Source organism: Ixodes scapularis, unplaced genomic scaffold, assembly GCF_016920785.2.
Source record: "Ixodes scapularis isolate PalLabHiFi unplaced genomic scaffold, ASM1692078v2 PGA_scaffold5__190_contigs__length_132052651, whole genome shotgun sequence".
Lineage (NCBI taxonomy): Eukaryota > Metazoa > Arthropoda > Arachnida > Ixodida > Ixodidae > Ixodes > Ixodes scapularis.
In genome coordinates, this window is record NW_024609880.1 from 122,480,506 (window position 1) to 122,500,726 (window position 20,221).

A 20,221-nucleotide genomic window follows, 5' to 3' on the forward strand; every position below is an offset into this window, starting at 1 on the left:
TGTTTGTGTTAGCTGCAACCACAGAAACCAAAGCGACGAGGGAATCGAAACAACTGAAATTCATAATTGCCTTCCGAAGCGACTTCTGGCATTTTTTTTTCTTTTACTTCGTTGTGTATTACGACCACTTGTCTCACATGTTAACGCAGCCTCTCTGAACAATGCTTTTCCCTTAGGAGAGTCTCGTCACAAACGTCAGCTTTGATCCGGTACCGCTGTATTTTGAAATAACAAGAAAAAAATAGGAACTTATTTAACACTTAGGCAGCGTTCAGTCGATCTCATAAGAGGAGTGAATGCAGAAAGAATACGTTGCAATGGGCCTCCAGTGCGTATTGTTGTTCGCATATTTCGCCGTGGGTGAGGTCTCGGCGCAATGGACAAAGAGCTTTCAATGGACGGAGAAAATGACCATCAAGAACCCGGAAAACAGCCCTAACTTCAACTACCCAGATCTTGGGTCTCTGCAAGATGCATGGCAGGTATGTGGTTAAGATAAGGGGGGGGGGGGGGGGGGGGGGGGGGGGGCGGGGGACGAAATACAGGCTGTATTCCTAAGGCTTTACAGATTTGTTTAAAAAAAAAATAAGACACGAAAGCTCTATTTATGCGGACTGAAAGACATAATATAAGTCGATAAGCATCACGATAAATTAGTTAATTAACTAAAATTTGCTCAATAACATTTTTATTGATTGAAGAGAAAGATATGATTCCCATCAGAAACTTGCTGAGTATCATCGAAAACTACTAAATGAGTACATACCAGAAAAACTTGGAGCGCGTAGGAAGTGCGCTAAAGTTACCATCTTTGAGGTGTTCTGGAGGCGACATGGAGGTCCCGAGTTTTCCGGTTTAGAGGGACAAGCCCCCAACGGTGACCGAAACCTGAAGACGGTATTGGACGGAAAGGACACCTGGTTTGGCCGAAGCAGCGGCTTTGGTGTGGTTTTGGTCGCTCTGGGGGCCGTTCCACAGACCGCGTCCTCCACTTCCTGCTTCACTTGGGATTTTTCTCGTTTGGCTGGCTTGAGTCGCTCTATCGCCTCTTCTTCTTCCTACCTCCATGGTTAGAATAGAACTACAGTGTACTAGAATACGAGGTAGTCTTGGGAGCGGTGCCATTCGCGTGAAGGGCGTGGTGTCGGTACCGAACCGGAACCAAACCGTCATTTCTGACCGAACCCAACGTTACTAAAACACTCATTTGGGAAAGTGACCCTCGAAACCTCGACCGCTGGTGTTTACTGACACCGAGCTAAATGCGATAACAACGCCGCCCTTTAGGAACGAGTTGAGACATGAAAGTTGCTTTAAATGGCTACTAATAGAGTCACTTAATGTTCCCAGAGTACTTAAACAATCGGGCTCAAGGTGCCAAAAAGCTGTTCAACGCTTGATTTTACTGTAGTTAATATGAGCCTTCAGAAAGCATGTTTTTGCGTAAAAACAAACGCAAAAAGTTATTTTTCTAGGAGCATTTATTGGAGATCAGTACAGAATTACAGGCAATGATGTTTTCTAAAATCTTTAAATTACAAGGTTTCGTAGCACAATTTATATTGTTTTTATACAACCATGTCTCACCGGTGATTTCAGGTAGCGCGTCCCAATCATGGCGCGTCCTAGCTTGGGTAGTAGTTCGGGACGCGTCCGCTTGGAAGTGATTCACCGTATATGTTTCGGCGGCAAAATGTCCGATTAAAACAAAAATACATGAGTAACAGTGGACACTATCGAACGCGATACTCTTGAACCAATTCAAGCAGCCGTGCAGTTCCCCGAGTGGCCGCTGCGGGAGAAATGGCGGCGTTACGATCGCAATTAGCTCGGTTCTTGAGTAGTGATCGGTGCCACTTTTTTCGAGCAGGCTGTATGGCAGTTTCCCAACTGAGTTTTTCTAGTAACGCTCGCCGAACCGAAATTTTCGCCGCCATCTTGAAACTGAACCGGCACTGCACAGGAAACAATATAACAGTAACGGGTTCAAAACAGCTCACGTTAATGTTGTTTCGTATTATAAAATAAATGTTTGAGAAATAAAAATTAGGAGCTGTGCTCATCTGCAGGGTTCAAATAGTCATACTATACCGAATTGCAATGTATGAGAACTTGTGGGTTTTCTAGGCGCTTTTGTATTGTCACAACGATTAATCCTGTGTCATGTGGTCACGTGACGTCATGATGTCAAGGCGTGCTGTCTTGTAATGTCAGGTCACGTGGCCTCGGGACTTAGTCACGTGACAAAAGTCGACTTAAGTTTACAACGTCACTAGATTTATTAGCGTTGTTGATACCGTGACTTCACATGGCATTACGACCTTTCACCGCGAGTCACGTGACACCTTCACGCACTCGGTTTTCATGAGCCCGAGTCGACTGCTCGGGTTCGTGACAATCAGCATCGCCAAACATTCGGGTAACGGTTCGTGTTCAATCAGATGTGAGAATAGCCGAACTCTGACAACGCCTAAAGCTATACCCATGCTTCATTCTTTCCCAACCCCAGCGTATGCCTTTAATGAAGACCTGTCTGCTTGTTCTAAATGCGAGTTGAGGAGGGGAAAGCTGTTTTTGTCCTTTACGTTTTCTGCGTCTGCCATTGAATGGAGACGAGAACTAATGCGTGTTTCTGCAAGTTATCATCGTCGGGAATGGGCTCTTATCGGTATTTACTGAAAGTACTAAAATTGTTGCAGGACCCATTTTACAGGTACACATCATTGAGGCACCCAAACATGTTTTCGCTGTTGCTGAACTGTTTCAGAAAGTGGTCCCCGAGAATAGAAGCATTGAAAGGGCTAAATTTTACTTTTTGATCCGACGATAAATAGAACTACACGTGTGTACGGGAGAGATACTTGAAAAGAAAGATTCTGGTGGCCTCAGAGGGACAGCCGAACGTTGGCAGCCGCTCAGAGTCTCAGAGGAGTTTTGTTCCCAAGTTCTTCCCTAAGCTTTGACCACCTCCATATTTTGTATATACTTCACAGTTTTGGGGAGTAAAATAAAAGAAATGGAGGATCCCTGTTAACAAATGACACAAATGTAATACAGAGGAGGGAGTTTCTCAGGAATGAAATGTGTTCTCTGGAGGACCATAGAAAGAAGAAGAAAAAATGAAAGAGAATTACAAATCTATGTAATGCGAAATTAGAGCGCAGGACCTGAGGAGGAGGAGTGGAGAGTACGGAGGGGAGGGCATACCCTTCCTCCCTCCCCATACCCTCTCCTCCTCTCATCCTCCTCCTCCATTCCGCCCTCTCCTCTCCTCCTCCAATTCAGTTTCCTCGCTAAATATGAACGGAAAAATGACATCACATAACTTGGTGTCACTTCACCTATGAACAAATTCAGTTTCTCCGCGAGATTTAGCGGGAAAATTGCCGTCACGTACCCTCAACACCAAATCAGTTTCCTGTTAAAATTACCTGGAAATTGAATTGGTTTTAAATCTAGGGATAAATTGAATTTGTCCGCTAAATCTAGCGGAGAAATTGAATAGCGGGGAATCGAATCGGTGTTTAGGTTATGTGACGCAAATTTTCCCGCTAAATTTAGCGCGCTTACGCCGACGCCAACAGCGACGCCTACGCCACTCAACCCGGAAACGAGCGCCTAAGACCTGCGCCCTAAAAAAAAATGGGGGGGAGGAAGTCTTAAATATATACTTTGTTCTAAAGTTTTCTCTGCTGCGCATCTTCGGCACAGAGTAGAACGCGTTATCCCGAAAACTTTTTTGTTTGCAAAAACACTCCTGCAAGAAATGTTCGAAAGCGCGTTTTCGGGTTGCCAGACGCTCTCGCCAATCCTCACGACGCAACACGCCGGAAGAATAATTTGTGCATCTCGAATACATGATCTTGCACTGAGCGCGAACCTTCTGCAGCGTGCATTTTGGATTATCCTATTTTATTTTCTCGGCGAAAGCAAATCGCAATGAAAACCAGCCCATAGTGCGATGACATCTTTATAATTAAAATTAACAGGTGATTATTCATTACCAAATTTTGTTATTCGTTACAAAATTATAGCGCAAAAGACTAGGACAGGAAGAAACAATGGGACTGCCCTGTTCCATTGTTTCTTCCTGTCCTAGTCTTTCGCGCTATAATTTTGTGGCGATATCGTCACGTCACATATTAAACAGTTCTGTTTTCTGGTGAAATGCGATGTTCTGAACACTAGCAAAGGTGAATGTCCAAATTGTAAAGTTGTGCAGTATATATAGTGGTCTCGCAATGATATGAGGCAGCCTAATAAAAAGATACAGGGAAGCTGACTAATAAAATACAGCGTTGTAAAGTGAGGGTCCAAAACAAGTGCACGTAAAACCGAATAAAATATTAGCCTGCTAAGGCAGTACTTTTCGAAGTTACGAGCTCGTGCAAACCGATGTTAAAATGTGATTTATGTTAGAAATATAATGTCAGCCCTTCGCTCTATTCATGTGTAATTATGAACATTATTTCATGGATCTCTATGCATTTCTTTCTGCAATAAGCTGTTGTGTGTGAAATTTTGTAGAATATATTTATTATCTCTTTTTCTCCAGATTTAGTGTATTTGCCCTCAGATCTATTTCGTGAGCGCCAATATTAGTAAGCACAGAGTCCTTTTTGGCATGCCCCGGGGCCCGGCGTTTCTCACTGCCAAACAGCGAACAAAAATGTCCGTTTGTGCAGACTCAACAGATGACGTAATTTCGAGTATCGTCCTCTTCTGTCGATCTCAAGTGGTTATGTGAACTTCATGCAGTCAAAGTTATTGATCATAATACAAATATATTTACTGACTGAAGAATCGACAACATAAATAAATGCCAATCACCGTAAAGATATACATCATAAGTAACTGCACCCCAAAATGTCTGAAACATGCCCTGCAAGTGTTTTCCGGCCTTTTTATCTTCGATATGCACATCCATAAGGGATTTGAGAGAGCCTTAAACAAATTTCTGAGTTTGAAGATGGTTTAAATAACTACGTGTTCCCGACTCATAAACGTGTTCCTGACACATAAACGTGTTCCTGACACAAACTATGATGATTGCGTACGCAGACCGTCAGAAAGTGTCTAATTAAGTAGTTGCAATGTCGAGTAGAGTATGGGATACTAATTTTGTTCTATTTAACATGATGTCAGGAATTCGCAAAGGTGATGCTTATTTGCAAATTGCATTCACCCGGCATCTTGTCAAAAACAAACCTCAAACGCCAGGATATGGCGAAAATGTTCACGTGTATAGGCGCTATTTTAGGACAGATTGGATCTGAGTATACGAAGGTGCGTGTAGATTAGAGTGAACAACTTTGATCACTCTCTTCTGGGTGATTATTAGCCTTCATCACGGTTCGGTGAGTAAACAATGCTGGTCAGAAAAACAAACGTTGTGATTGCCGCTCAGTGCATCTATCAAAGGTAGAATGAAAGGGCTAGTCCTAAGACTTTCGTGGTATTTTGAAAATAGGGCTGCTTTTTGCTCATTCGCGTCGTCATCATATATATTGTGACACGTATTTCGTAAACTAGATTTCAGAATATATATGGTGAGGAGCTGCCAATTTCATAATTTTATGCACCGTAATCAAGTCCTAAGTTTAAGAGAACAACTAGGATTCAACTTTTGATACTGCGACGTAAATTTGTAGCAATCACGGATATTTTAGGCGACCTACCAGACTGATGACCTTTCGATTCAAATAAAACATATGCGACTGAGGTAGGCAAATGAGTAAAAAACACGACGTTTTTTAATGTTAATTTAGCTTTTCATTTACTTTTTCGTCGAGATGAAAGATCGCAATTTGTTTTTATTTTAAAGTAAATAATACGAATAATAATAATTAAAAAAAACGATATAGTTGCTCGTTTCACGGTTCAAATAGTGTCTATTGCCAAAACAACGCGGAAAATATGTTCGCAATTTAGGGGTTCAAACCGGTTCGAACCGGTTCGAACCTTTATTTTTGCTCCCCGAAACTGAACAGGAATTGAACCGGAAGGACTATGCACTAAGTGCGGACTATGCACCCGTTGAGGACTATCTAAGCAAAATCTTTTATTTTGGCCCCAGATTAACCCCTGCGGACTATACACCGGGTGCGGATTATAGTCCGAAAAGTACGGCACATTATCGCCCGATCATTTTTACAAACCATAGTACTTTATAAAAAAAAAAAAAAAAAAAAACGAAGAAGGCAGAAATAACTAAATTATGATTAAACATAAATCCAAGGAGCGCTAGAAACTCCTCAACTATCGTTTCCTAAAAGCATGGGATGACCATACGCAAATTAATTTTCTGAATACGCATTTTAGTACTAAAGAAATATACCTACACATGTGCGTGCTAGAGATGTTTAAAATTCGCTGCGTCGTTTGCAGGTGTTAGTTCTCTTTAATCATATGATTATTCTGTGCGGTTACACAAATACGTGCTTGCAAGTAATGTAATGGCACGCGCACATTTATGTTGTAGTCGTGTCGAAACCAATGAGAGTGATACAAGCGTTCGATTTGTTCTTTGTGTGTGAGCGTTCATTGATGGGTATGCATTCATTATAAAAGAACACCATTAGTTTGCTGTGATTTAAAGTGGGGGCAATGCCTGATTTTTACTGTCGACAGGATACGAATGCTTAAATCAGAGTAATACCCGTGCCACACGGGCAACTCGAAGGCCATCTACAACGAATGACATTTGAACGATCGGCCAATCAGCGCGCGACACCCCGAGCGTGGGGCGTTCCACGCGCGACAGATCGCGAGCCCATTCGTCAATCACACGAATGTCATTCGTTGTAAATGGCATTCGAGATACGCTTGTATAAGGGAACGGGTATAAGTGCCCTATTTAGTTGGCCCTGCCATGCGTCTTTTTTAATATTGGGAAAAATAATAAGAAATGTTTCGTTTTGATGATTGCAGGTCCTAGAAGAAACGTCAAATAATGCATATTTTTTGTTGTTCCGCACCGACGTTCCCGTTTCTAAGAAATGTATCTCCACAACAGCCAACATCACCGACCAAACGAACAAAACCGCAAATTACACAGTAACGAGTTACGATCTGCGAAAAGAGAAATAGTAAGTACTTCACTCATCAGCTAAATAATAATAATAATATTAATAATAATATGTATTCTGCTTTCATGTTTGTTTTCGATATTTTCGAACCCGTCAAAGCCAAAGTAGGTTTGTGGGACATGGCCCGGAAGAAGCAGTAATCATTATATACATACTTAGTTAACAAACTAACACTGATAAACAATCATAGTTGTCCGGGGGGGGGGGGGGGGAGGGGGGGGAAGCGGGAGCAGTCAGTCACTTTGCACATGGCATGCATAGAGATTGTCAATCACAGTGGACCGGTAGAAACGTTATAGAGGTAAAACGTTATACAGGTAAAATAAAAAGGTTCCGACAAGGTTGTCAAAATAAATATAAGAAAACATTAACGAATAGTTATTGTAGAATCCAATCAATCAGGAATTTTTTTAGTTGATTTTTGAGGTAAGCGTAAAAATGTCACCAGGAAGTGAATTAAATATTTTCGGGACATAAATATCACGAGTAGCTTGACCGTAGCGAGTATAAGAGAACCAGGCAAAACATAGCGAGGACAATCTCTTAGAACTCGGGAGGACAAGGATGTGTTTTTTTTTGTTTTTGTTTTTTTAATCATTTATCCAAAAGTGTCGTAAAATTGCTGAATTCACGAACAACTTTTGGGAGGAAGGTAACCCAAGATAGTCAAAAATATTTCCGCATTCGGTCAAGTGACAGTTATACGCCACGCTCTTCAGTAAGTTCAGCAGAATATTATTGATCCGTACTTGCCATATTATGGAGCAATTGGAAAAAAATACCGTATTTACTCGAGTAATAGCCGCACTATATATGAACAAGACCCTTGCGACTGCTTTCCCACAGAACACATCTACAGCCAATCATTGCGTTTTGCATAAAAAAAAACGTAGAACACAATTATACCTACAACTGCAATCTTCGAAGACGGTACCTTCGCACGAAGACGTTAACTCTGTCCTGTAAACAGCTGGAATCGTGCTGTCGATCGCGGTGATTGGCAATCTGCGTGCTCCGTGAAAAATAGCACCCTCAGGTTTTCTTCATAGACAGTACGGCTATTACTCGAGTAAATACGGTAGTAATTCCATATCTTAAAACGCCGTATGCGAGACTGCTGGCAATAGCGCTGCGCACACAGATCGCCGCAAGACGTTACTGGTGTACAAACGCCAGGCAGCACTTCTGAGTTTGGTACAAATATAGGACTGGTAGATGTTCCAAGCAAGGTCGCTGTCAAAATAAACGCCAAGCTATTTCACTGAATTGACATAAGAATCCGCCGTACAGGAACAAGAAGCACAATCAGAGGTATGAATTAACAGAGGAATGTTCGTCACAGTTTGTTTTAAAGAATTTCTAAAGCATACTAAACTAGTTTTTGAGGCGTTAACTTTGATACACTTGTCAAAAAACCAGTTCATAGCAGTGAAAACAGCTTGTAGTAATTGCGCGGCCCTCCGCGGCGGCGCATCTTTTGGCGCTCACAGGCGGCGCAGGTTCAGGTTCTGCCGCGCCCTACCTCCTACATCATGTTACCGCCAGGGTTGTAGGCTGACCTGTTTGCAAAGTCGCTCCGGTTGCTTCCTTTACGTCGCGTAGACGGAGAAGATATAAGCCGGCTGTTGAAACAGGCACCGCGAAGCATGTTACAGGGTGGCGCACTTCGATCGCTCCGGCCCATGAGCATTTTTGGGTCTGTTGTACGAAAATGTATACGACATTTTCCCTACAAGCTACCGTCCACCTCTGTGCTGTCAATTTGTCTTTTCCTGACCACCCCGTAGCAGTTTTACGCTTTTTAATTATAATGAAATTGTGAGGAACGGGTAAGTCCACGCCTCACTTATGGCAACCGCGTTAGCTTCAATTCGGCCATATGTCTCGCTTTATAACTTGAAAGACACACAGATATTGTAGTATATTTTTGCAGACTTCAATCTCAGAAAAAAAGGTCTATTATTACACCCCTTGTCCCATATAATACACCCCAAAACTTCAATTCGACCTACAGCGCCCCATAATCGAACAGGCGGCCCCAAAGTTTACGAGGGGCTTGATAGCCGTGTGGTACAACTCATTAAGATAGCTGATGTACGTATTATTGTCTACAAAAAAGATTATCAGAGTTTTCTTGGCCGAACTGCAAAAGCTCCGTGTTTTTTTTATGTGGTCTTTGATACGTACTTTAGCAATTTAATACGTTATATCGCACCGTTATCAAGCCCCTGGTAAAATTTGGTGCCGTCTGTTCGACTATAGGGCGCTGTACGTCGAAATGAAGTTTTGGGGTGTATTATATGGGGCAAAAGGGTGTAAGGTGATACCCTTTTTTTTATAGTGTTTGTTAGTACATATTATAAACGTCAATTTCAGAGAGTTTAAATAATATTAAATATGGCCTTTTTTAAATGATTTTCAAAAAAATGCATTTTTAATGAAATGCCCCTGTGTGAGAAATTTTTGTAAATTTCTCCCGCTAACCAGGACAACAATATTTCACGCAACGATGAACTATATCCAGAGCAACACACTGGCAAAGGTTTGAGAACTTAGCTTTTATAGATACGGGAAAAAAATATTCTTTAATCAAGAGCTTTATTGCGCAATTTTTTTTTTCGCAAAATAACTACCCTAATACTCGGTAATTAATACTTTTTGTCAATCCTTTTTACGCCCAATTTTTCAGTGAATATCTCTAGACCCGTAGCCTGAGCAGTTTTTTGGAAGAAGACACCCGAAATGCCAACATCGGGCGATACGCAAAACGCGCACGTGACTATAAGGGTGCTTACAAATTTTTTTCGCAAAGACAAAAAAATTTTTTCTGAAAACAAGGATTGGTTTTATTCTTCTGGGCATGAAGCCAGCAAAATATATTTTTTTAAATTAAAAATGGTCACCGGACATGTTTGTTTGATCTTTTCTGAAAACGCCCAGTAACTAAAAAGAAAGAAAAAAGCTCCCGAAGACCGGAATTGAACAGTTTACGCAGCCAATTTGAATAATTAACGATTTGCACACACACATACACAAAAAAAAACAGTATTCTGAAACGCTGCGTTCAAATAACCGGTATTGTCGTCTAAGAGCAGTTGCGTGCCCTTCTCAAGTACGCAACCGTATTGCGATTTGGATATCATGAGGTGGCTGCCCAAAAAACTGCTCATCACAAAAAATACGTGCTTTTCTAACAGATTTACGAAGATAGGCAATATTGATATGGGGCGGTATATCTCTGTCACATTTGGTTTCGGCCCTTAAAAATGGGTCAAGCAATAGCCGCTTTGATCTTTTTCTTAATCTTACGTGTTTTTATGAAACCGTTAGGTCATAAAAAGAAGCACGTGTTTTAAAGATGCAATGTTAATTTGGAGAAAACCAAAGGTAATTGTTTCGGCTCCAGGTCATCTAGTCTACTTCATACTAAAAAGAGCCGAATGCCAAGCTTTTTCATCCATGTCATGAAGAAAACCAGACGGGTAATTTGTACCTTTCAATGATACTACCTAAACGCAGGCACTGGGTGATTTGTCTGAAAGAGTGGCGAAGAACATGCTAAGCTTTTCCGCGGTCTCCTTACTATTGTCAAAAAAAATTGAATATGACGTCACCAATTGAGTGCTAACTGTAGTGACCTCTAAGACCTTTCACAAGGGACCAAGTTTGTGAAATATTAAAACAATTTTCTGAGAACCCTTTTTCCTTTTTAATAAAGTCGCTTAGAGAAACGTACACGGGCAAAGGCGTCGTTCCTCGCTGCACGAAATTCGGCGTGCAATTGGCCATTTCGAGGAGCTCGCGTACAACGCACCAAAAACCTTTATCAGCAATGGAAGCTAAAATATGAGTATTGAACCAAATAATATCTGGCCTTCGTTTTTTTTTTTATATTAAACGTTGCGCTGTGCTTTCGTTTTGACGGAGTCGTGGACTTGAACAAATGTTGAGTAAACGTCAGAGTGCGATGTCCCTTGGAGAAAAGAGCTCCAAACTCATGACGAAGCCAATCTGTCCAACATATTTTTATCGAAGTTTTGGACGATTTGAAGATCACTTTTCGCAGCCGCTGCCGGGCCAGACTGCCATACCATTTGACACCCGACAAAAAAATGGTCGGCCATTTTTTGCGAAATTAATGCCCATTTCAGTGTTGCTTCTAACGTCCTGACACAAATATGGTAAATGCACGAAGAGACCACTATACCGCCCACCACCTCCTATATGGTTGGTGCACTGAAAGCGCTTTCAAAACCTACACCAGCAAGCGTAAGGGTAGTAGCAAACATCGGATGTTTAATCTTTCGGCAAATCTATGTTCATATCTTGTACGATGCAAAATAATACTAGACTGCAGGTCGTGCCAACTTGTCACTGTGAGCTCGTGAAGACATTGCCCGTATCTTTTAGAAGGTCTATAGCGTACGAAAAGACAAAGAGAGTAGAATGAGGTCTCAATTTTTAAGGAAATACATTCTGTGTAACAAAAAGTTACTTCCTGACTTGAGACATACTTATTCACTTTTCGCATATACTACCAACCCCCCTCTAATTGAATACTTACTAGAAAACTAAAAGGAATTGTAACCCAATAACTGGTAAAGATCCCAGAAAGCTTTGGGTTCGTTGGATTCCGTTAAAACAAGAACGTTAATGCGAAGCAAAACTTCATTAACAATCACTTTAAGACACTCCCAGTACTTTCTCAAACTTCTAATGTTAACGTACAGAACAGGAATTGAGTTGTAGGGTGCAACGAGCAACCGCTTCAACTTATCGAAGTCCTTACACGTATTGAAAGTCACCGCCGCTGCCTAACACGTATTTTCTCTCCAGATTTTTAACATTGTTGAAGCGGACGATGTGCACATTTTCGAAATTGCGTTCGTAAATTCCTCCCGGCATTTCCCAAACAAACCTCTACTGCGTTCGCTTCCCCTTTACTGTAGCATTCCATAAAATTTCCCTGCATGAAAGATGCAGGTTTTCGTTAAAAAGTACTCTTGAAAGAGCGTCCGAAGAAAGCAGCTTACGCAGTCTACGTCAGACAAAGTCAGCTTGCTTTATGTCTACCCACTAATCCTTCCAATCAGAGCTCGGCGTTCTGTCGTCCCCGCACGCTCTCACCTCCTTCTCTCACTTAGTTTCTCGGTGCATATGTTCTAAAATTAACTTGCTCGTAAATTGTTTTAATTTCAGCGAGAATATCACAATACAAGTGAGAGCTCTGAATCAAACTGACTACCCGCTTGAAAACGTTATAAGGGCAAACTTCAGAGGTATGTACATACACAAACCACGCTTTGAAAAAGAGGGAGGAAGGGATATAGCCTGAGAGGGTTAACCTTTCAAACCTTCATTCAAATCTATTCAAATTTTAGGACGAATTAGGCCCTATTGTAAATTATAAATTCCGAAGTTTCAGCCTTGCCAATTATACAGCATCCTACGCTTCTGAAGTTGTAGAAAAGACGTGACTTCATTAGAAAATGTTAAAAAAAATTTAATTTTGTAGAAGTTAGTACAAGTTCAAGTAAAAATCGTAGAAAAGGCAATTCTAAAAGAGAAAAAAAAACAATAACACCCAGAAATCAAAAAAAAAATTCACAAAAGTTTTATCATAAAAGAGCGAGTTTTTTGTGTTTTTTAGACTGAGTATTTTAATTTTATATATATATATAATTTCAGCTCAGGACGCCCTACATAAAGTTTTTTACGTTATCAGAACGCCAAATGATTCATTTCATCGTACAACATTTCCTGCTAAAAAAGGGAACTGAGAAAAATGCATTTGAGGTTCCAACTTCAGGTTTCTCCATTTTCTGAGTCTGAGGCATACAAAATCCACCTAAACGTCGGAAGCACCTTCCTTTTTGAAACTTCTTTGTCTCCATGGAATTAATTACCAGCTTGCGTCAGCAATCTGCTCTGATTGAAAGTATTTTTGTTGATGTTTTTATTGTGTTCACTCCCTTGTATAATGCCCCCTGGGGCCCTCAAGGAAAATAAATGATGATGATGATGATGATGATGATACTGTCGAAAGGTCACTGCTGAAGATAAGAAACTATCTTTTCTTTTTTGTGGCTCTGTTAGAAGTTGGTTGACCTCATTCCTTTTGTTGCTTAGTGACCGCTCGGTGTTTCCCTTTCTCTGGGTCTTTAGTTTTTTATGTTCGAATCACGAAGCAATATATCATTTCTTTGCTGGGGGATCTTGTTTGGGCGTTGACATGTACCCTGGATACGTATATCTTGGTTGGGTATTCGTGACGGCATCGCTGTCATCTAGTGTCTTCTTTTAATCTGTTCGGGCTTTTTGGGGGGGGTTTTATTTGGGGGTTTTCTCGTAAAATAAACCTCAGCTGTGTATGGAAATTCGTGTTGTCCTATGCCTCTGTTTTCCCACTCTACAGGGTTAAACGTGTCAGTTCTTTAAGAGCTCGCCTCCGCTCTTGCATTAAAATCTGTTCAGACCAATTCAATTGGGATCGAGATGCTCTGTCATTTTGTTGTGCGCTGGAGGACACATGCAGCGAAAAGGTTTTAGCAGTTTACATTCACCATCATCGTACTGGCGGTATTTACTACATTGCGGTCATATGTTAGCCTGTTTCAGACGATCGTCTCATGAGTTTAACTACCAAAAGTGATAACCGTTTGCCTCAATTCCAAAAGTGCTGCTCTTGCCGCTCCGCAATGTTGATTTATTAGCATTTTCAATCAAGTCAGGCTCAAAATTAACAAATTCTAGTGTGATGAAAAGTCAACCCAGTAATGATTCAAACAATTTCATCGACAGGTGCTTCCATTAATTTGAACTGCTCGAATATGACGCTCAGAAGTGAAAATTCGGAAAGTAACTCGAACTAATCCAACCTACAAGTCACACAAATATTACTAAGTTGAATTTATACCGTATGTAAACTAACACTTTTAGTGCACTTTAGACGTTCCGAAAAATCAGTTTATCAATGTATCGCACTGCGATTTACTAGAAAGGTGCGAACATGTAGCGAAAGGCAGTAAAAAATCAAGGAACGACCTTACCTTATTCAAATGAAAAGAAACAAAAAATGAAAGACGTTTAGAAATCTCTAATGCAAAATTAGAGCGCAGCTCTTGAAAGGCCGGACGAAAGGGTACGAAGCGGAGGGTATGTCCCTCCTCCACCTGCGTACCCTCCCCTCCTCCTCCTCTATACCCTCCCCTCCTCCCACAGCTTCCCCGCTAAATTTAGCTGCAAAAATGACTTCAAATGACTTCTTGTCATGTCACCCATAAACGAATTCAGTTTCTCCGCTAGATTTAGCGGGAAAACTGAAATTACATGACCTCAACCCCAAATAAATTTTCCGCTAAACTTAGCGGAACTGTTACGCCGACGGTGACACCGACGGCGACGCCACTTTACTGGGAGACGGGCGCCTAAGAGCTTCGCTCTAAAACCTGTCCTCCTCAACCTACGCCGACACTTCAGAAACAATGCACGCGTAGAGAGAAGATCAGCTCACAGACAGCGTACGCCGCGTCGAGGGAGCACCTGCCGGTGTTTGATAGCAGACGATCTCGCAAAAGAACTCGAATCGGCCGGTGCTCCCTAGAAGTGGTGTACGCCATCTGTAGGCAGCACTTCTCTCTACGCGTATATCGTCTGCTAAGTGACAGCTCAGATTCCCCAGATCAGATTTTTCTTTCCCTTGTAAACGAGGTAGGATCATTTCTTGGTTTTTGTTTTTCGCTGTAAAATTCTACCACCTGTTTGCACCTCTGTAGAAAGTCGCAGCGCGAAACGTTGAGAAAGCGATTTTGGCAGGCGGTCTAAATTTCATTAAAAGCGTTTGTTTACATGATGTTGTTACTAAAATTTTATTGTAACTTGAAAACTATTTAGTTAGAAAAATTTAACTACAGTAACTCAAATAGTTGTAATTAGTTTCTATACTGCTTCCCTTCACTGTCAGGTCAGGATTAGCGTGCAACCTGGGGGGATTTCAGTTGCCTAATCGTCTAAGCTATATTAAAAGTGCGTTAACTCGCTTTTGTACCCCAAAATCAGGAACACTCCCAAATGCTACTCCAGTTCCCCCAGGAAGCTGCAGGTACGCTGAGTATGATAACTCCATCTGCTATTCCAGAAGTACTCCCTTTCCTGATAGGGGTAAGTTCAGGTTTTATGCTCGACAAGCGTGGAGCTTGTTTCTGTTGGTGGTGTATTCAATTTGAATTGCGAAAATGATTTTCTCACCCAGAAAATGCTGTGAATCCTCCGCTGAGTGCACGGGGCTATGATAATTCTAAGAAGAATGTTCTAGATGAATTGTTCCCCTATCCGGAAAATGATGACTATGCTGACATGTATGTGGTATACAACGAGCCGCAATGTTATATCCTTAGGAGTCCGGCAACCTCAGGAGGTAAGGTCATTAAAGCTTCAGCGAGATTAATGTCACATCGTGTTGCATTTCGCTAATTTAAATAAGTATAGCAGCTACAGTGTGCTTTATTACAGAAGAAAAAACACCCAAATTAAGGTTGCTTAGAGCACGAATTTTGAAGGAAACGAGTTGTCAATAAGGTGTATTACGAAGGATTTATTGTGCCATGTTTTTATTCAGATTTGCGCGTAGACGCGTCCTACGTGTGTAAAATAAACTCTACGTTTTGTGGTATGTTCAGTTTACAGAGGTTATGTCTAAACCCGTTGGTAATCTTCAATGCCTCGAAGGCCCATGTGTACATGTTAAGCAAAACGGGGGTACTCTTGGTACCAAAGTTTTGTTTCAACTAAAAACGATTGCACCACACATTGCCCAGTATCGCGCACAATCAACATATGTTCAACTACGATTGCAGACGATGACTTCGCAGCAGTGCAGTGAAATGTCTGATACTGCTAGTGTCGTGTGTGATTTCAAATACATTCAGAAGAATGCTAGTGCAACTTAATTTCAACGTAAGTTCGTGCTAAGTTGGAAACTTGCAAGATTATTGAGAATCAGAGGTGGGCCCTAGTATAAAACAACAACATAATATATGTTTTATGCATCGCTTGTGCAACAAATACCCAAAAGTGAATAGCCGTCAGCGATAATATGAAGATTTAATTTAGGAAGAGAACACCATCGGCCATGTATGCTTCCCGGCGGCCAAAACATCTGCATCTATTCTGACTAGAAACGAAAGTTTGGCGAGTTGGTATAAATCTATTTTGAAAAACAGCGCGAATAACACACGGACAAGAAGGAGAGAACACACAGGACAGAGCCTCGTCCTGTGTGTTCTCTTCTTCTTGTCCGTGTGTTATTCGCGCTGTTTTTCAAAATACATCTATTCTTGTCTCACCATAGCTCTACAAACGGCTAAGGCTACTGCCCGAGTGAACCAATCAGAGCGTCAGAGCAAGACACGTGACTATACCCTCACTATTTCCACGCAGTGTTGTCAAAGCCATGAGCAAGAGAAAGGGGGAAGCCGCTTTTGTGCTAATTTTTTGTGACGGGCTAATCTCCGAGGGGGAGAACAACAACGTCTGGGGCACACAAAAGAGGGTTTGGGTTAAGAGGGAAGTTCCTTCTTCCTCTCCTGTCCAACTTCTCGGGTTACGCTCTCTCCCTTGTGTCCTTGCGTCACGTGCTTCGCTGCCGTCACTCTGATCGGCTCGAGCGGGCCGTAGTTTTCGCTCTTTGCCAAGCCAACGTGAAACGATATACACTGAAGTTTGTTCCTGGGCTTCGCGGATGGTAGTCATCCACGTTTCGTACCGCCAGCCTTGTGCTTGTTGCACGAGTGCTAACTTTAGCGCACCTCCACACTTCACATGTGCATTAAATCCTAGAATTTTTTTTTAATTTAGTAGTCTTTAATGTTCCACAGCAAGTTTCCAATTGAAATCATACGTTTATCTTCACTAACTAGAAAGCTACCTAGCAAGTTTTAGCTAATTGTCCTACTTATTAGGACGATTAACCTACTATAATAGGACCCCCTGATTTTAAATCTCATCCGCACAAACAACATTAGTGTACCTTTCATGCCCTTTGCTATATGATTAAATTAAAATGAAATATTATGTATATTTACCACATTCTCAAAAATGCCTGAGAGCGTGGTAGAAGTGCAGATTCTTAGTTATTGTAAATAAATATTAAATAAATTGCAACAAGGTGTTGTTAAGTCTGAAAGAGTTGAAATTAACTTAGCAGACTGAGTGACGTTGGCCCCATTAGTTGCCAGCTATGGGCAGGTCGATGCAATTTCTTTTGACTTAACCAAAGCATTTGGTCTTGTGCACCATGATCTATGTGTGCACAAGCTATCGGAATATGAGGTGTGTTTGCCGGTATGTTCGTGGTTTCATCATATCTTTCCTGGCGCATCAACAACGCTCGTGTTAACAGTCTGTTATCGAGATCATACATATCATCTGGCGTTCCTCAGGGTTCTATTCTAGGACCCTTGCCGTTGAACATATTTTCTATGATGCCTCTCTTTGTGTAAAACATTCGAATTTGCTTCAGTTCGCTAATTATATTAAGACCTTCAAACGACCAAATCACACGTTGATTGTGAACTGCTGCATGACATATCTGCTATCTCATCATGGTGCGCAACAAAAATTACGTCTAAACAGTAAAAAACACTTGTCTTTTTTATCACGCAAGAAAGCGCTTAATTTTTTGTATAAACAAGACAATCAACCGTTGCGACGTGAATATTGCGTACTTAGGAGATTATATTGATCCATCCCTTAGTTATATCATGTGTCAAATTTGGTTTGTTTTTTTGTGACTATTAGGCTTGTTTTCGCTATAACCCGTCATTTTAAAGAGACTTCATGCCTCGTCAAGCTTTGTGCATCTGTTGTTCAATCGAAACTAGTTTGTCTCTGTAGTTTCGAACTGTCTGGGACTGACCAGCCCTGCTAGCCTAGAACGTGTGCAAAGAAAGTTGGCACATATAAAATACGACTGTTATTACGGCCCCCGGTTCTTTTGTAGCTACGAGTCAATGTTACTTCGGCTAAACTTGCCAATACTGGCGCCGGAATTTTCGAGATTATGTACTTTTGTCTAAAACTGCACCTAGCAAAATACGTTGCCCTAGACTTGTTTTTTTTTTTTTTTTTCCTCTAGGTGTATTTTCCGTAAATTGTTGTCACCACAACACTTTAAACGTGCAAGACATGTGTTAACTTCCCACATTTTACTAATTTAAAGATATTTTAATGCACTGAGTGCGGTGGTTGACTTTCTCGGGAGTGAGTTGGATCTGAAAAGTACAGAGATCATCCACATTTGATAACATCAGTGTTCGGAATTTCTGTCTGTTTTGTTATTTTCTGTATTTTTTTTTTTTTATTCTCATGAACGTGTATATGTGGGTATGAGTGTGAACCAGTACTAAGGCCTCGGTTGTTTCAGGACAGAATACAAATAAATACCTAAATAATACCTAAAAATATAACGTTTAAAAATATAACAGGGGCAGTTACGGAACGCTGTGTCAGAATAATCAGCTGAGCTTTAACTATAGAAAAAAAAATTATTCAAAGCCTATTCTGGCCTCTCTCTTTCAAGAAAAAAATTTTATACCCATTCAATGAAATATTCGTATATTGTTACTTTATTGGCGTGTGGTGAATCGGCTCGGGTCTGGGGTTTAAAGACATAAGAGAAAACACTATGCTTATCTAAGCTTTGTTTAAATTAGTAACGGTTTGTGCGACGACGTGACTAACGAAAGAAAAATAAAACTCGAAAAAAAAAACAGCAACAAAAACAGACAGGCAGAAGAGTAGTACACGCGACTAGCGCTGACTGACAACTGACATTTTTGTTTTATAGTGTTGACTTACACCGAGTCTCCGCGCCGCAACTGATTTTTTGTTTTCATTTGGAGTCACTTGCTTTCGAACGTTTAAGTACTTTCACAGTCACCCAAAACTGTCTGTACGATGTTCGCGATTAATTGGTATGTCTTCAATTTTACAGGATGCGACTTGTGGGTGAGAAAAACCGAGTTGAAAAAAATAGTGGAGGACGTGAGAGATCAGATTGAAAATAAAGAAAATCAACTGAGGGAGGACAAGAAGAAACAATTGGGAATCGATGAAAACTGCACTCCGACAGAAAGGCAAAAATCAGACCTAGAAGCTTACGTACAAGTTTCCATTGAAAGATGGTTTCAAGACATCGCATTGAAAAAAATTTCCCTCGACTGCGTTCTCGCATTCATGATAACCTGTAAATCGCCAATATTTCAAGTTTACAATCCGATAACCTGTAATGCCTCACTAACAGGGCAATAGGTGTCCATTTCCTAGAATTAACAGGTGTGATTCTCAATTGCACGTCGGGTGGTGAGGAAAAGTAGTGTGTATGCAAACTTGACATTAAAAAAAAAAGTCTGTCACTGTGTAGTGTCTTGCATCCTCGAAAATAAAATGAGTTGGAAAAAGCACTGCTTTCATTTCGTTCTCACTACAAAAGAAAAAGAAAACATGCATGGTGTTTTAGCTAACTAGCGCCGAGACTTTAAAAACATGGTGCGCACTACACGTTTCAAACAAACGCAGTATTGTTCAGTTGAGCGAGTCAAGTTACTTTTTTAAATGGGCCAAACTGGCTATGAACGCAGATAAACAAGCCGACTTTTTAAAATATTATTTTGTGCGCATCCTTACCATACGAACGTTGTAGGACGCCTTGAAAACCTGTCCATAGTGTCGTTTTTGCTAAGGTTGCCTTTTCGTGCCTAATGTTTTCAAGTGGTAAGAAATAAACAAAATGTACATGGCCGACTTTTTTTATTTGTATTTTATTTTACGGAACTAAGGCCATGCCCACTGCAGTTCGCCAGCCGGTAATTACCGTATTTTCCAGTCTATAGTTCGGGGACTACACATTTTTAAAAGTTGAAATTTTTCCCTGTGCGGGCTATTTGCGGGTGCCTGCTATACAAGGTTTTGTGTTTTTCTACATAGTACACTGTGACAGGACGCGAAGGATTTTATGAGAAACAGAGTATAATAATAGTGATTTATATGTGATGCAAGCTTCTTTGCGAGCTAATGCAGCAGGCAGTTGTCAAGGTGTGCTCTGTGTGATCATTTTTAAGTTCGGATTAGGCACT

General features: G+C 41.0%; 1 protein-coding gene across 1 annotated transcript; it reads left to right on the forward strand.

The window, feature by feature from the left end:
* Nucleotides 1-296: 296 nt before the first annotated feature.
* Nucleotides 297-19,397, forward strand: LOC115321693. The gene is made up of 6 exons (XM_042293902.1): nucleotides 297-482; nucleotides 6,931-7,088; nucleotides 12,288-12,367; nucleotides 15,147-15,248; nucleotides 15,340-15,504; nucleotides 19,081-19,397. The coding sequence occupies exons 1-6, from the start codon at nucleotides 297-299 to the stop codon at nucleotides 19,395-19,397; spliced, it is 1,008 nt and encodes a 335-aa protein (XP_042149836.1).
* Nucleotides 19,398-20,221: the final 824 nt, after the last annotated feature.

What these genes read in the sequence shown, in the direction of transcription:
- LOC115321693 (XM_042293902.1), top strand. Translation starts at nt 297, where the DNA reads ATGCAGAAAGAATACGTTGCAATGGGCCTCCAGTGCGTATTGTTGTTC. An exon ending in GATCTGCGAAAAGAGAAATA is followed by an intron (nt 7,089 to 12,287) that starts GTAAGTACTTCA and finishes TTTTAATTTCAG; the next exon opens with CGAGAATATCACAATACAAG. An exon ending in TACTCCCTTTCCTGATAGGG is followed by an intron (nt 15,249 to 15,339) that starts GTAAGTTCAGGT and finishes TTTCTCACCCAG; the next exon opens with AAAATGCTGTGAATCCTCCG.